Here is a 16,753-nt window from a genome sequence, read left to right on the forward strand (position 1 = left end):
CTATTTTAACACAAAATGTGAATCACTTTCTTTCATGGGCAGCTTTATTATGGAAGACTGGGTGTCGGCAAGGCAAAAGATGCTCTGTGACGTTGATTATGTCACCTCAAGTAAAACATGTCATTATAAACGGGCCTGAAATGAACTTCTAGCATTGCCTCTGTCCATGTTCAACCAGCTTTTCCCAGCTAATCTCACCTAGATCTTTTGCAAACTGCTCAAGTCATGAAGACCATGAGGTAATGCAGTGGTGCTGGCAGTTGGTGCCACTTTATGTTAGTTTCAGTGAAAAACCTCACCATGCAAAACTGCTGAACCTGGAAAGCTTTTGCTGGAAATGTCGCCATGTGTCGTCCCTGCAAATAATATAAAAATGTTATGAGCCCACAAAAGTAATATTTCAACCCCATGTGGTAAACATTTTTCAAAGAGCGGGTTAACCATGCTTAGTCACAAAGTGCACGGAAGATTTATTGGTCTGCATACTTTTTGTGGGAAGCACACTTGGCAACGCATTGTGACGGAGGTGTCCAGGGCGCAGGAGAGCTGACTCCTCCAAATGTAAGGAGCAAACCACCCTGTCTCGTAGCTGAGATGGAGTCTTTCCCCTGTAGACTTTGCGTTTTGCAGAACCGAACCCAGGCTTCGCGCCTGCAGATAACGCATGGTGCTATGAGGGTGCCATGAATACTTACGAAAAGAAAATGTAGCCAAAATGTCCACCAACCAAAGCAAATCAGTGCAAGGACCTTAACAAATGCATGACATCACTGCTCTGTGTACATCATAAAGAGTAAAAACACGAGTCTTGCGCACAGATGCCCTATTACATATCTGTGTTGTACCACTGATAACCATGCCGATGATCACAACACTAGGCTCCTCAGAGCCAGGCCGGTACAGGTAAATTTTAATATCGTGGGGCACGTTTATAATGACGGCACACAAGGCTGCGAAGTCAGAGTGACTTTGAAGTTAAAACATTCCTAGTATAACATTACGCCTTCAGGTGTAGTTTCTTGTGCACATCCAGACAACCCTAATAGTTTTAGGTAAAACTAACAAGAGTTCAGAGAAGAGCGAACAAGGGGGCACACATCACACAGCAGGCATGTCACTGACAGTAGCGAAGTCTCACCTTCGAGAGTCGAGGGGAAACCGGTGCAGCGAGATGCCAGCCGTGCGGGTGTTGCTTTCACACATCTCCACGGAGCATCGTTTCTTTGCGTATCGCGCTGTGCTCATCGTCGCAAAAGACGTTGAGCCCCTTGGGTGCAGTAGCGTCCAAGATCCAAGCGCACGACAGCCGAGTTCCCGCGCAGGTAACTGAGCTAATCACGCCCGAGCAAACAACAAAACTCTTGAAACGGTGTTAACTGCCGCTAAAACAATTAAAAGCGAAGAGCACGTGGAGGCCCAAACACAAGCAAGCAGACGGACGTCAGTAGACTGCCTTTCCGCGTGCAACGAGGTCTACAAAAAACTGCAAATATCGCTATTGCTAGTCGGCCTTTTTGCTAGTGGCGTACAGAGGACGCTAATAAGAAGTATGCATAATATTAGCAAAAACAAAGACAGTTTTGATTTTTGTATCGCGTTAAATATGATTGATATTATGTAATAATAATATTTAGCTTGTTTAAAAATACTAATGATTATACTTCTAGTCACAAACTAATTAATTTAATAATGTTTGTCCCCACCTCTCCTAGTCGCGCTTCAATCGCATCCTTCACGTGACCCTCCAGGTCGATGTCGCTGGCGATTTGTTTTGAACCGCTTTTTGGCCGAAGCTTCGCTACCCATGTACATATACCTTGGCCGCAGTGGGATTACGAAGAAACAGACGACGACGAAGCAGACGACAAAGCGATTCTAAAGCGATAAGACGACTGAAACTGCTTTTCTGCACTTGCTGAGGAAAGTAAGGCATCACAAATAACACAATCTTATGAAGTAAAAACATGCAAGAGAATCAAGGTGATACCGGGGCGTGCCAAATGATAATCTATGGTGATGTACGTACGCGCAGCCGTATGTAGCCGGGAAGCCGGGAAGGGATGACTACAAGTAGCACGGCGGCGGCACCACTTCCGGAATGCGCGCGCCTGCGCAGTTCGCTTGGTGACATCGGTCTATTACACTGGTACTGCTGGGGAGCGACTCGAATGGGACAGCCAAAGAAGCCTCCGCGCGCGCTTCGGGATCTGGGAGGTTATGATGGTTCGCTTCCATTTTCGGCAAATGCCGTGAGATGGCGCAGCATGACAGGAGCTCGAGGAACCGTCCTTATTTGAACGCGCGTTTTCAAGGCCGCGAGGCGCGCCACCGTGCCTGCGCGTGGAACTCCTAGAGTTCCTGTACCCTACTGGAGCGAGGACGAGGAGAAGCGTTGTAATAGAGGTTGGGGGGGAAAGTTGCGCGTCTGTTTTCTACGTGCCGCCGCGCCGCTATTCGCCGATATCCGATCACGTGAGGAGCCGGATCGAGTGCCGTGTAGGAAAGCAGACGTTGCAGGCGCCCGGCGTATTTTTCCTTGCTTTTCTTCTTCTTCTAAGCGTTGTGAAAGATGGTGGGGGGGGAGGAGAGGGCCAATAGTGGTTGCGCACCGGGCGCTTGGTCACTGGCTCTCGGGGGGAGGGGGGTGTGGGGAGAAAGGTTGGGGGTGGAGGGGGGAGATAGAAATAGATTTGTAGAAGGGGACGGGGGGCGGGCATGTCGGAGTACGCGCGAGGGGGGATTAATTTAGTTGCATCGAATACCGGGTGGCCGGGGATGGGGGGCGGGGGGAGTTGGGGGTCCAGCGCTGGAGGCTGGCACGGCGCGGTGTCCGGCGATCAAGCAATCGTCCGGGGCGACCACGTCGTGTGGTGGGAGGTCCCACTCTAGTCCATCCGCGCCGGAGTCCGGGCGCGTTCGTCGAGCACGCGGCAGGTGCGCGCCAAAGCGAGCGTCCAGGGCGCCTAGAACGCACGGCGCCGCTATTCGCCGAATTCAGTCACGTGAGGAGCGGGATCAACATGCCGTGCAGGAAAGACGGCGCTACGGAGATCAACGCGCAACTCTGGCTCCCGTAGGGAGCCTATGTACGAACTCTACGAACCCCAACCCGACAGCGCCCTCTATGGTACATGCGCGAAGCCCGAGTCAAATTTCGAACCCCTTTCTGTACTTGTTCCGACACCCCTCTCTTCTTCCACCGTGCTCAGACCTAAGACTCGACTCTCCCGTTCACACTCTTGCAACCGAGTACGATCGAGATAGACGAGACCTTAGGACGAAGGAACACACTGGCATTCTGGCGCCATCTATGCGATCACCCTGGAACTACATCTCACAAGAGCGAAGGTTTTGCGGGATTTCCGAGATCAAATGTGCGTAATACGTATAAGAAAAACTCGTTTATAACGTGGAAAAAAGTTTTTAGAGCGAAGAGAGAAAGGGTAATGCGCGAGAGATATAGAAATTATGACGGATCGCCAAGTTTACACTGCTACCCAATAGAAGGCGCCAGTGTGTCCTCTCGTTGTAAGATGTTTCAAGGCACCCAGTTCTAAGAGGCCGCAGGTTTCTGTGGATGACTAATGGGGTTCAGTGAAAGGTAAAGGCTTATTCACACGGTGCATCTTTTCAACGCGCCACAGTTTAGCGAAACCGAGATTCGTGAAATCGGCCTGTACACAAGTGGAGTCTGACGCGCAAAACTTGTGACGTATTGACTCACAAGAATTGCGCCAAACCTTGTCATCTGCACCGGGAATGCCAAGCGTTTCACATCCAAATGATTTGAAGTACAGACAGGGTGAAGATACTGTTTTATTAATATCGCTCACTAAACTTCGTCAGATTCGGTTCACTCGGTTTATCTTGCCAAACCCGGGAAAGACCACGAAAGTAAAAAAAACAAGCGGATTATCTCTAAGCATTTCGGACATTTTTGCACCGCTAAAAGAGTTATCTCCAGCCATCATGTTTATATGCGTGCTTGCACTCGTCGCGACTGTTGATGAATCTGCACCGCGCCACCAACCCGTACTGGTAAAGCGCTGTCGTACGCCCCGTATCGACCCGTACACCCCGATTCTTCGCTTGTCGCTCGCCATGTTTGCTTTTCTTTTTTCGGCTTTGGCTCGGATACGGAATCGGCCAAAAATCAGACTCCTCCAAAAGCTCGCTCTGCCTCGAAGGTCAGACGTCATAGCGAAGTCGAGCGGCCATTGGCAGCGTCCGCGTCTCTCCTTCAGGTGATTGACAGGCCTCAGTGAGGTTTCAGCAAAAAATTGCTCCAGAAGCGAGGAACACGCGCAACTTTTTTTCGGAGGCGCGCCACTTTTTCAGTTGCGTTCAGACGGGAATCTGTTTCCCAAAGCCTAGTTTCATTTGCTCACCTTTTTCGTGTGGATGGATGGATGGTAACGAGTTTACCCTTTGCAAAGGGCGGTTGCTTGCGCCACCTAGCCTGGAAACCAAAACAACAAACCAAGTTTGATTTTTTCTCTCGCCCTTCTAAGCCGATTTCCTTCCCCTTTGCATTTTGTAACTATCTTGACTTAAACAGCTCAAATAAGGTAGACAAGGAAGAAACAACAGGAAGGAAAGAGCGCTGACTCACAACTGAGGTTTTAATGAAGAGGTAGTGAAAGAGAAGAAAGGTGTCAAGTGCGGTAATATTATTAAATTAAGGAAGGGAGAGGAAGTAAGTTACAAATATTAACCTTTCTCTAAAAGCCAATTTTAAATGAATGTCAATTTACGTTATTAACTAACCCAATACATTATTAACATTATTAACTAACGACGTGTCCGATAAAGTTCGCTCTTCACTCTCTCTCACTATGGTTCCAAGAGGCGCCGGCAGGTGACTCGTCGACCCGTGGGCACGTACAAAACGGCTCGTGCCGCCTCATGCTCCACACGCGCAGAGCTTCAGCGAGGTTGTCGCACCGTGCAGAAAGACCACGGTGTGCCGGGGTGTCATGGCAACGAGATAATGTTTTTCGCTCTCACACAGTTTCGCCGTTTGGCCGCCGGCGACACTGTCAGCCGCGGGCACGGTGGCAGCGGAATGATGCAGCCTTTCGGATGCCCGTCGAACAAACGCTATCTGATTCCTCGCGCCGCGCGTTCAGCCCCGCCGTATCCTCACCTAATGAGTGTATATTACACCGTGGTTCCGGGCACGGTGGTTCCGGGTCAACGAGAAAAGAAAGTGGGCTAGAAGATTCTTCTAGAAAAGGTGACATTTTTTCCGAAGCTTGAATTCGGTGTTTTTCGGTCTTTACCGATTCAGAAAAAAAACGCCTCGGGGGTTAATTATCGGTATTTATTGGTATATACCGAAAACACGGAACCCTACTCATGATTCATGAGCTATGTCAAGGCCTAACAACGCTAGACTTAGCCAATTTCCATCGTTCGCACCTATTAGTACAAAACTAATTTTATGTTACGTTTGGTCACGTCTGCCATGTTGGCGCAGACAAGCGGACACTGAATCCCTGAAGCACCAGATGGAAGGGAATCTTCTGTCCATGCTCCGCACGATCCGAGAACTGAACAGACTCGCAAACGGCTCTAAGAGGGCGCCACCTCCCATGGAGCTTGGGCCCAGCATCGAGATCGACAGAGTGCTCGTCGATCGCTCCAAGGACGTACGGTAGGTTCACGTTGTGTACCTCGATCAAGCGCGTGGGGCGCAGGTTTGACATGATCGGCTATATACCATTCCGGAACTCGGCTTGCGTGCTGTTATATTGGCCTATATTTGGTCACAGTTGCTTGATCCCTGCCGCCTCGCTACGTCCTGGCGCTTCACCAGGAGGTGCATTGAAACAGTGACCCAGCGATTCAGCCGAGTTTCTTGAGTTCGTCACACGCGGCCCAGCGGACACGAGCAATGCTTTTGCTGATAATACAAAGGTACAAGCGAGCTGGACAAGTCTGACGTTAACAATCCCTGGAGAAGGAGAACAAGCGGGTCAAAGGACAGATATAAATCTCCAAACACAGTTAGGTTACTGAGCGCGCCTGAAAAAATTCGCCTTGTCTTGATAACCAACCACGGACCTCTCCAGCTTTAGCGTTGCTCGGGCTTTGAGCCGCACCCGCTTCTTCAACGCCAGCTACCGTGGCTATAATGCTCCTTGATAAAATTTGCGTTTCAGTATTTTACGAGTACCGACAATAATTGCTCTGTAACGTGTGAAACACCTGTCACGAGAAAGTTCTGCGCCGCAATTTGTTTCCAAGAGCAGCCATGCGTGTTTTCAGAGAGAGGATGTATGACGCGAGAACATGGCTAACTGGCACATGGTCAGTTCCACCGAGTTACACTGTAATCGAGTGCATTGAACATGCAACGCAGTAATATTAAGAAGCCGGAGTAGCCACGGTGGAAGGAAGAGTACTAATTTGGGCATGATTGACTCCGAGACATGTTACATCATTCCTCGTTGATCTCAAACTTTTCCCCGCCCTAACGTTTTACACATGCGGTATTCCAGGGGGAAGGGGGGGAGGGGGGAGGACATTTGGATCATCCTTTGAATTTCTATCTGCCATTTTGAGCAGCTCATGAGGCACCAGCATGCCAAAGCACGAGGCACCGGCCTCATGCTTTGGCACATTTGACGGAACTTGCAAGACGAACACATTCACACCACGAGGCTTTAACTGTGGTCGATGGCAGCGCCACCGGGCTCAATGCCACTCACTGCGGCTGCTCCGAGATCTTCCATTTCCCCCGTCAAAAAAGTGCAAACGAACACAAGAAGGGCGCTGCGATTGACAGCGGTAGCTGCTGCGATGTGGAAAGGCATGGTGAAGGAGATTTGCCTTTAACCAGTGGGCTGTAGAATGTTTGAAATCTGTTCTTTGTATTCAGTGGAACGGGACTTTTTTCCCCGCAAACGTTGGGCGCCATCTATCGGGAAGCAGAAGAAACGTTTTTGGCGGCCTACCTTGCTTCCGTGTCTGCCCGTTCCCAGCTATGTTGACTGTTTGAACGCGGTCGGTAAAGGCTGTCAGCGTTGGGTTTTCCTGTATCCAACGTGATCCACTACACGCGTTTTCACCTCAAGAACCGTAGTAAAAAAAAGTACGGGTCCTCGTGGAGCGTTAGTAATTTCCCTCTTTATGCTGAGAATTGAGATGTAGGTGCATTTTAGATTAGATATATGTTACCTTATCAAGAGGTACACGTTTCAAACGCCAAATGCATCGCTTCTGCCTCCGTCAACCATATCTTGTAAGAACTACTTCGCCGGGCGTATGAACATTGGGCAAAACTTCCTTTTTTTTCTTGAGGCGAAAACGGGTACAGTTTACATGTGTTTTCAATGAGTCCGTGGACTAGGGACGACTTGGTCCGTTTTGCCGAATGAACGGACGACGGACTTTGCCGTAGCGCACATCATGGCCGACGACACGATTGCTTCGATCAATGAGAAAGTGCAAAGTGTTACATTAAAGTAAGTTTCAAGTTGAATGCAGTGTGGGCAGTTCATGTAGTAAATATTTACGACCAAGTTACAGGTAAGGCGAGCTTTTTTGAATAGCGAGCTATTTGTTTAACCTGCTCGCAAATTTTAATTGCCAAGAAGTACTCTCATTAATCTAAAATTGCCCGAAACCCTCGGGGACTGCTCTTACTACCTACAAATTTTCACTAAACGTGTATTTTCGTGGTAGATTTCAACCTGTAAAATCTAGGGGGGGGAGGGGGGGGGGGGGCAGGGCGGGGCGGGGGCGGCCGTGCCTGCCAGTACATCCCAGACGAACTAAGGGAGATGAAAGACGTCAGTCATGCTTTCGCATTCACAACTCGTAAGGAGTGCCTAGGTGTCCTCGGAATTTTTAAATCATAGTTTACACACATAAGGTCCTCGATGTCAATTACTTTTCCATCAACATGACGCTGACATGTAGTCCTTATGCAAATCACTTTAGTCGTCAGTGGTTGCGCGCTGTTACGATGTCGTTCGTGTTCACATGACGAATAACGTTTCCCGTTATATCCACGTGCAATGTGTCACCATATAGGGTGTTTTCACTGACGTAATTTCGTCCACCATTTTGTCGCTATGAGCTGTCTGGTGTGTGCCAAACTCGAGCATTCCAAGGATTTGCATGCCCCCTCAAATGCGTAGAGCACAGAAGGTTATGTCTTACCACGCTGACATCATCTCAACCGGTTACGATGTAATCTTTCAATGTAGTGAATTTGATTGAAAACACAAACAACAAAATGGCGGATTGACGTCATGTGCAAACAACGTGTAGTCACACTCAGGACGAGAACAGCACGCGTGGGTGTTTCTTTAGGCTGTCCGGCTTCCAGCATGCGCTCGATGCCTTCCGCCGTGCTTCGGCTGCGCGCCGAAGCACGCTCGAGGCTCTCGAGACGTCGAAGCGTCCTCGGAGGTAGGATGCTCGCGCTGGAGGCGGGACAATTCAAGCTCCTCCCTAGCCCTGCTTACCCTATCGTTGACTGTAACGACGCCATTATAGGCCACTTTTAAAACATCTTTGCGCCTGGGCCCGTTTTACTAAAAAAAGAAACTCTTCTCTACAAAACCAGCTATCGTGCAGCAACGCCAGTGCCGTACACCTTCGTGAAATTGGCGTTGAAAAATCTCCCGTCTGTTTTCTTTTCTTGTTTTTCGCGGGAATCAGCCTTCATCGGACGTCATATTTAGAGGCGTCATGCGTGTCACCGGGCACAAATCATGATCTAAAAGTAGCCACCCTCCGTTGTTGCACCTCTGCATCAAGAAAGAAAGCCACGCGCAGTAGCGTCACGAGGGTCAGCGGCACCCGTCGCGGAAGCCCGCCGCGACCCGACCCCCCCCCCCCCCCCCCCCTCCCGCTCTCGTGGCCCGCCGCGACACCCCCCTGAGCGCTGCACCCGGGGCGGTCCGCCCCCTCCCCTTGTGACGCCACTGGCTACGCTGCTTGACGAGTTCTCGGCCCCAGTACATTCTGCAGCAGCTTCGGCAACTCAATATCGAAACAGATTCGTACACATACCCGATGAAAAAAAAAAAAAAAAAAGAAAAAGTCACTGAGCACCATATTAGTCGACATTCGTAAATCAACTCAAAACATTCGTTATAAGACCGACACGCGGAGCGGCTCTGTTTACTAACACAACCGGAACGCCGAGCATGCGCGGTAGCTATGTGGGCAAAAGGGCCCCGGCTCTCCGTGTTTTCACCGTTGCGTTGTGTGGCGTGCGCTCGTTGTTGATGTTCTAGGGACGCTTCTGGCTTTATTTTTGAGTCGCATTTCCTGATAACTTATGTCGTATGCTAGGCCCCACTATTTGAGCTCGCTACCCGAGCCTGAACGGCAGCGGTACCGAAACAAACTGTGCGTGGACGGCGTTGCCTACGAGGATCCGTACGCCGTAAACAAGGCCTGCTGGACTTCCGCCGTGACGTTGCTGCCACCGAAGCCGGCGGCTCACGTCGTCGTTTATTTAGTTTTTCGCCAAGCCAGTTCACGGCCGACACGGTGCAGGCGTCTCTCGAGGCCTACGATTACTTCGAGTCGGTTTCCGCACTCCCGGCGGAATCGGCAGATTGTAAGTCTGCGGAAGTGTATTTATTAGTTAAATAAATACACAGAGCGTCTTGAAGTCAAGGTATGATATTTTTCTTACCCTCATGACCACGAGGCAAGACAAGCAGTAACGCTTTGTCCGTTCTGCAGCCTTGGCGGTAACACGTTACAAGTAACGGCGTTATCAGGAACGTGTTACTTTTTTTAGTAACGTATTAACCTACTCGCTACTTTTTCGACACAAAAACGGGTAATGTCCTCGCGTTACTATTTCAAGAAACGTAGTTATGTTACTCGTTACTAGTTCCCAAATTACACTTCAAATTTTTCTGTTTTTTTAGGCGTCAAGCTTTTTGTCGTATTTAGGTGAAACCATAAAAAGAAATAAAGTAATTATGTTCAGTTTATACATGAACATAATGTTTCTTGATATATGAGCTTATGCATACCTGTATCGTCAAAACCGTAAAACGTGTTAAATCATAATTTAAGAAGTAACGCAGAAGTAACGTGCGTTACTTTTTATCGGTAGCGGGAACGCGTTCCTTTTATTCTTAGGTAACGTAGCTCAGTAATGCGTACCTTTTATTTGCAAGTAACGTATTTCGTTACTTTTTATCGGTAACGCCTACAACATTGCCGTTCTGTCGCCGATCCCCTTCTGCTGGGTAGCACGGGCGTAGCGAGCCGCCGACGTGCGCTTGGCCGGTGCTTTGTGCGCGAACACCGTGGGAACAAAATCCGGGTGGTCTCGATGAAACAACGGTTTCCCTGCACAAAAGCAAGCCTCGGAACGGAGCAGTGGCGTACCAACTTGTTTTTGAGGGGGGTGGCAAACCAGACCCCCTCCCCCCAGGGCCGGGGCGGTGCCCAATTGCTATCCCTTGGGCGCCGCCGGCCAATGTTTGCCCTCCCCAGTGGCGGCTGCTTCGGGGGCGGGGGAGGGGGGGGGGGGGGGGGGGGGGAGGTGGGGGTCAAAACACATGCCTTGCCCCCCCCCCTCCCCCGCCCACTCTGAGAACGGGAAAGGGGGGGGGGGCAAAAGCCCTAGCCCCCCCGGTTGGTACGCCCATGGAACTGAGATTGAAATGGAAGCCGCACTTGCCTTCAAGAAAGTGCTTGCCGCACAAAACGGTCGTTCGCGCGAGGCGACCATTCTTTTCGATCCACGGATATTATCCACCTTCTATGCCTTGCAGAGTCTGCCGGGAACTTGTGGAGCTCACTCTGCTACTTTTTTTGGACATTTCGGTGCAATTAACGGCAACATAGCGTCGCGGCGTGCTAAAATGCAATGACGTTCATGCGAAACTTGCGCCCTTTTGCCCACACCCTCCGGCTCCGACGCGATCGCAGCGCCGCCGCAGCTCCGTGACGTCAAGCCCGCGTGTCGGTCTATAACAGAATGCAATACATTCAGAAGTTTTGGCATTCGGTATGCCAACGTTTCTTTTCCAGTGTTTAGTCGACATGTTGGTACGTGCCAGTAATCAGGATTACGAATATGGTGCGGTACGATATGTTGTTGCAAGCCAGACCATTCTACCAGGGACGAAGTGTTATAAAGATAAAGATTGTGAAAACTGAGTATATTATAAGTTTTAAACAGGGTTTTCATGTGGGAAAGATAAGGTACGTTTGCAATTACACGCATCATTCTTTCTTGGAGCAAGTGCACTTTCTCAAGATTGGTTGCAGCGAACAATAATTTAAATGGGAATAAAATAATGATTTGTACAATAGTATTTTGACATATGTATAATAATATTTTAACAAAATGACCTTTTCACCTTCTCGGATCTGTGGTATCAATAAACGACAGTGCTGATCGTAGAATTGCAATTACTTGTTACTTGTTTAAAGGGAAAGAGGAAGGGGGGGGGGGGGGGGGAGAAAAAAGAAAAAAAAATGTTCCGGCGTTTTTTTTTGTTTTTTTTTTTTGTATTTAAGTTATGCACATTCTTAGAATACCCCTTCCCGACATGCGTGCTATTGAGAAAATGTCAAATGAAGGTGATTCTAAAACCAATTCATTCAAACTTTCCCGCGCTTCTTCAGCGGGGTGACGCAACACCACCTAGAAGAGAAGAAGCTCCTCCCACTCCTTTCCACTTCAGCCGAGCGAAGGCTGGAGAGGAAACGACCTCCTCTCCAGCCTTCGCTCGGCTAAGGGGGGGCTTTCCCCGAACCGCTTAATCGTGGCTTAGCTAAATGACGAGTAAACTTTGTCACGGCCTCGGTTTCAGGCCCTCGTGGCTCCAGCCGACCAGGCGTCACGATGCTGACGAGTTGGACGAAGACGAAGCTGAAGAAGGCGATCTGCATCGCTTCAACCTGCTTCTCCGCCAGGCACTTAACCAGCTGCATCACAGCACCCGGAAGCCTGTCTCTTGAGGACGGCACTCCTGGTTCCCCCCTCCGAAACCTTCTTCCCCTTTTACCACAATGTCTCTTCTGGACGCCTCACCGAGAACCTTACCTCCTGTTTACGGGAAAGTCATGTCTGGGGTTTGAGCCGATCCGCACCGGTCACTTGCAGATGCGTAGCTAATGAAGATGGGCACGATGTTTGGCATGTGCTGAGTCAATCCCGAGTATCTTCGGCTCAACTTCAACCAAGCTCGAACTATCAGCTCATTGAGGGCTAACGGAAGCCTCTTCAAAATTTGCTCGTGGAATTCTTCATTGCTCGTTCGGAGAGACTTGAGGTGGACCTTGGAGGGCAGTGGTAACGCGACAGCTGAAGACTTCAGGCGCAGAACAGTTTTCAGCCTCTGGTCTTTATTGGGGCCACGCGGTGCTGCTCGGCGGTCTTAGTTTTGAAGCGCTTTTCACAGCGTGGTAGGATAGTGACGGCTTCAGTATGGCGAATCTCTCGTTCGTGATGTTGTTTATAGATGTTCATACGTACATCCATGAGAACACCCCACTTACTGCAAGCCCACTTAATTGTACGCTTTCGTGTCTGTGAAAGTTTTTTTTTTTTTTGCGTTATTTTGAATGTTGCGTATCTGCGTAGTTTTAACGAGTCTAAAAAAGGACAAATAAACGCCCAGCGTTCAGAGTGCAATCATAATTATTCGTTACTATTTCATGGCGTCACCGATACCTCTCTATAAATTTTAACTACCAATAATTAATGTTGTTTTTGTCGCAAGAAAAATCAATCTTGAAAAAAAATAAACAGTCTACGTATTTGTTCTGCTAATAAAATCTCAACGTGGGCACAATAGGCAGCCTTATGAGGAGGGCCTAAGTAAAATAGGAGGCAAATTTAATCCTCCAAATTTTAAGTAAAGGATCGATTATGCGATTATGAATAAAAATTGCATTGAAAATATTATATTCAATTAAGACTGGTTTAAGCTAGCTGGCTCATGTTTGCGCTTTTAACCTTTTATATTCTTATATTAAAGTTCATTCGCAACATAGAATTATGAATATGAATCATGAATATACTACATAATCCTTAGTGCAAACTATTTTTATGGGAAAAAATAGATTTTAAGGAAAAGAAGAAACAAAATGAAAAGAAAGTCGTATTTTTCGCCCATACCGTGCGAGGAAAGGAAAGAGATCGGTGTAGCACGGTCGCGCAATGCGGGTGGAATGGTGCTGTCACGTACCTGAGGATAGTTGTCGTGGTTGGCGTCGTGGATGACACTGACTACCGCCACCAGTGGTCAGTGATCCGCGAAGTGGGTAAGCGCGGTGGAAGCTCCTAAAACCACTCAACATTACGCGTAGCACCTAGATACTGCCAAAGTGGGATATAGCATAACTAGGGTGTGTACTTTCCGGTGTTTATTTGTGGGAAAAATCGGCGGATGTTTTTCGGTGTTTATTTATTTTCGAAACACCGGTGTATTTCGGTGGAACGTCTCACGACAAGGCTAAAATCTGTGATTATCGGTGGAAAAAAAATGCGATTGATCACGGACAGAGAGTTCCAATTTTATTCACATATTTTATACACTTATTGTCGAGGAAGCATCTATTTCTCACGCTTGGTTATTATAGTAGATGCAAGCATACTTCGAGAGGCTTGCATCCGTCATGGCAGCACGTTCCTTGCGGTTCACAACCCGCAATTTTGAAAAAGCACGTTCCACATTTGCGCTGGACACAGGAAATCCCAAAATGTCTAGCGAGGCTTGGGACAGTAGTGGCCAGTCAGGTAAATAAAGTTTCCAAAATAACACTGGATCAACGGTGCTAGTCACAGCCTACTGGCGGTAACAAAGAAACCCTGATTTTAGGTCACTCAGCTTGCGCTCGTCTCGGAGGACCAGCCGATAGATACTTTCATAGGGCACAAATCCCTCTGGCAGCTCCACTTTTATGCACGGATTAACAATTTGCACGTGGAACCAGAACGACGATTCCTCCATGATGAATGATGAAAACCCCCACGCCAACAAAACCTTTTTTCCGTTTCCCCAAAAGCCCATGGAAACTAAACGGATAACAATGAACGCATCTCAGTTCTCAAAAGTCAGTAGCCCTGTACGACACGGATGTTGGCAGTGTCTTCCAGGAACCAGAGCAACCTCTAAATACATGGCTTGCACCGACATCACTTGGCCAAACACAATGGGGAAAGGGCACGTGAGAGCGTACCCTCCACTGCGTTAATTTTTCCACAAAAGGGGGCCATGGGAGACACAATGGGGGAAAGGCGTGTGAAAGCTTAGCTTCCACTGCGTTAACTAGACGCTTTTGACCCACAGAAAGGAGGGCGGACTGACACCACGTGCAAGCCATGTATAGACACTGGATCCACGAGATAACACGTTTGACGAACCTCTACGGGGAAAGGGTTTCGCTAGGTCGGTGTTTTTCGACCGGTGTTTTTCGGTTTTAACCAGGACGAAAATATCCAACCACCGGTCTTTTTCGGTTTTAACCGATTTTGTATTTTCGTCACCGACGGATGTTTATCGGTGTTTTTCGGTTAAAACCGGAAAATACACACCCTAAGCATAACGCGAGGTTTGAAAACAAGTCCTTCGGGCAGACGACACAAAGATTTTCGTCGCGCCATTCTTGGCGAGACGCCAGGACTGCCTTTTCGTTCTCTTCGCGCGGCACAGCCGGAGGGAAGTCCCGACCAACGTTACTGGATCGGAGAAGTTGACAAGTTCCGAGAAAAAAGTGACGCGCTGTCATTCACTGCCGCATTGCGGCGCTCGTGTCCAAGCCAGCCCGACCCGTTCGGTCTGGCTGGCCTCGGTATATACCGTAGACTGGATACGCCGTGATACATCGTTTTCGGGGGGGTTCACAAAGTCTATTACTAAGTACTGTTGCCAGTCTGATTATGTCCGGATTGAGACAACATCATAGGCGTACCGACCGGGGGGGCAAGCGCTTGCCCCCCTCCCCCAGTTCTCAGAGTGGGGGGGGGGGGGGGGGGGGCAAGGCATGTGTTTTGTCCCCCCCCCCTGAAACAGGATTACGAGACGGAATATCCAACGAGCCTGAATGTCCAACGAGGCGGAAGATCCAATGATGGATATTCAGGCACGTTGGACATTCAGGCTCGTTGGACATTCCGTCTCGGTTGGATCTTTCGTCTCGATGGACATTCAGGCTCGTTGTATATTCCGTCTCGGCTGGATCTTTCGTCTCGTTGGACATTCAGGCTCGTTGGACATTCCGTCTCGGTTGGATCTTTCGTCTCGATGAACATTCAGGCTCGTTGTACATTCCGTCTCGGTTGGATTTTTCGCCTCGATGGACATTCAGGCTCGTTGGACATTCCGTCTCGGTTGGATCTTTCGTCTCGATGGACATTCAGGCTCGTTGGACATTCCGTCTCGGTTGGATTTTTCGCCTCGATGGACATTCAGGCTCGTTGTACATTCCGTCTCGGTTGGATTTTTCGTCTCGTTGGACATTCAGGCTCGCTGGACATTCCGTCTCGGTTGGATCTTTCGTCTCGATGGACATTCAGGCTCGTTGGACATTCCGTCTCGGTTGGATTTTTCGCCTCGATGGACATTCAGGCTTGTTGTACATTCCGTCTCGGTTGGATCTTTCGTCTCGATGGACATTCAGGCTCGTTGGACATTCCGTCTCGGTTGGATTTTTCGTCTCGTTGGACATTCAGGCTCGTTGGACATTCCGTCTCGGTTGGATCTTTCGTCTCGATGGACATTCAGGCTCGTTGGACATTCCGTCTCGGTTGGATTTTTCGTCTCGTTGGACATTCAGGCTCGTTGGACATTCCGTCTCGGTTGGATCTTTCGTCTCGATGGACATTCAGGCTCGTTGTATATTCCGTCTCGGTTGGATCTTTCGCCTCGATGGACATTCAGGCTCGTTGGACATTCCGTCTCGGTTGGATCTTTCGTCTCGATGGACATTCAGGCTCGTTGGACATTCCGTCTCGGTTGGATTTTTCGCCTCGATGGACATTCAGGCTCGTTGTACATTCCGTCTCGGTTGGATTTTTCGTCTCGTTGGACATTCAGGCTCGTTGGACATTCCGTCTCGGTTGGATCTTTCGTCTCGATGGACATTCAGGCTCGTTGTACATTCCGTCTCGGTTGGATCTTTCGTCTCGATGGACATTCAGGCTCGTTGGACATTCCGTCTCGGTTGGATCTTTCGTCTCGATGGACATTCAGGCTCGTTGGACATTCCGTCTCGGTTGGATCTTTCGTCTCGATGGACATTCAGGCTCGTTGTATATTCCGTCTCGGTTGGATCTTTCGTCTCGTTGGACATTCAGGCTCGTTGGACATTCCGTCTCGGTTGGATCTTTCGTCTCGATGGACATTCAGGCTCGTTGTACATTCCGTCTCGGTTGGATTTTTCGCCTCGATGGACATTCAGGCTCGTTGGACATTCCGTCTCGGTTGGATCTTTCGTCTCGATGGACATTCAGGCTCGTTGGACATTCCGCCTCGGTTGGATTTTTCGTCTCGTTGGACATTCAGGCTCGTTGGACATTCCGTCTCGGTTGGATCTTTCGTCTCGATGGACATTCAGGCTCGTTGTATATTCCGTCTCGGTTGGATCTTTCGTCTCGTTGGACATTCAGGCTCGTTGGACATTCCGTCTCGGTTGGATCTTTCGTCTCGATGGACATTCAGGCTCGTTGTACATTCCGTCTCGGTTGGATCTTTCGTCTCGATGGACATTCAGGCTCGTTGGACATTCCGTCTCGGTTGGATTTTTCGTCTCG

The 16,753-nt window shown here is 49.1% G+C and overlaps 1 protein-coding gene across 1 annotated transcript in view; it reads left to right on the forward strand.

Moving 5' to 3' along the window:
• The window catches only part of LOC8035741 (mucin-5AC-like), a 54,875-nt gene extending 42,347 nt beyond the window's left edge, over nucleotides 1-12,528 (forward strand). Inside the window, exons 5-6 of the mRNA XM_002400233.5 lie at nucleotides 5,480-5,656; nucleotides 11,808-12,528. Of these exons, the coding sequence (XP_002400277.2) occupies nucleotides 5,480-5,656; nucleotides 11,808-11,955 (325 nt within the window). The 3' untranslated portion in view covers nucleotides 11,956-12,528. The remainder of the gene's footprint in view (nucleotides 1-5,479; nucleotides 5,657-11,807) is intronic.
• Nucleotides 12,529-16,753: the final 4,225 nt, after the last annotated feature.

This window comes from Ixodes scapularis, unplaced genomic scaffold (genome assembly GCF_016920785.2).
Source record: "Ixodes scapularis isolate PalLabHiFi unplaced genomic scaffold, ASM1692078v2 PGA_scaffold11__112_contigs__length_91849675, whole genome shotgun sequence".
Classification (NCBI taxonomy): domain Eukaryota; kingdom Metazoa; phylum Arthropoda; class Arachnida; order Ixodida; family Ixodidae; genus Ixodes; species Ixodes scapularis.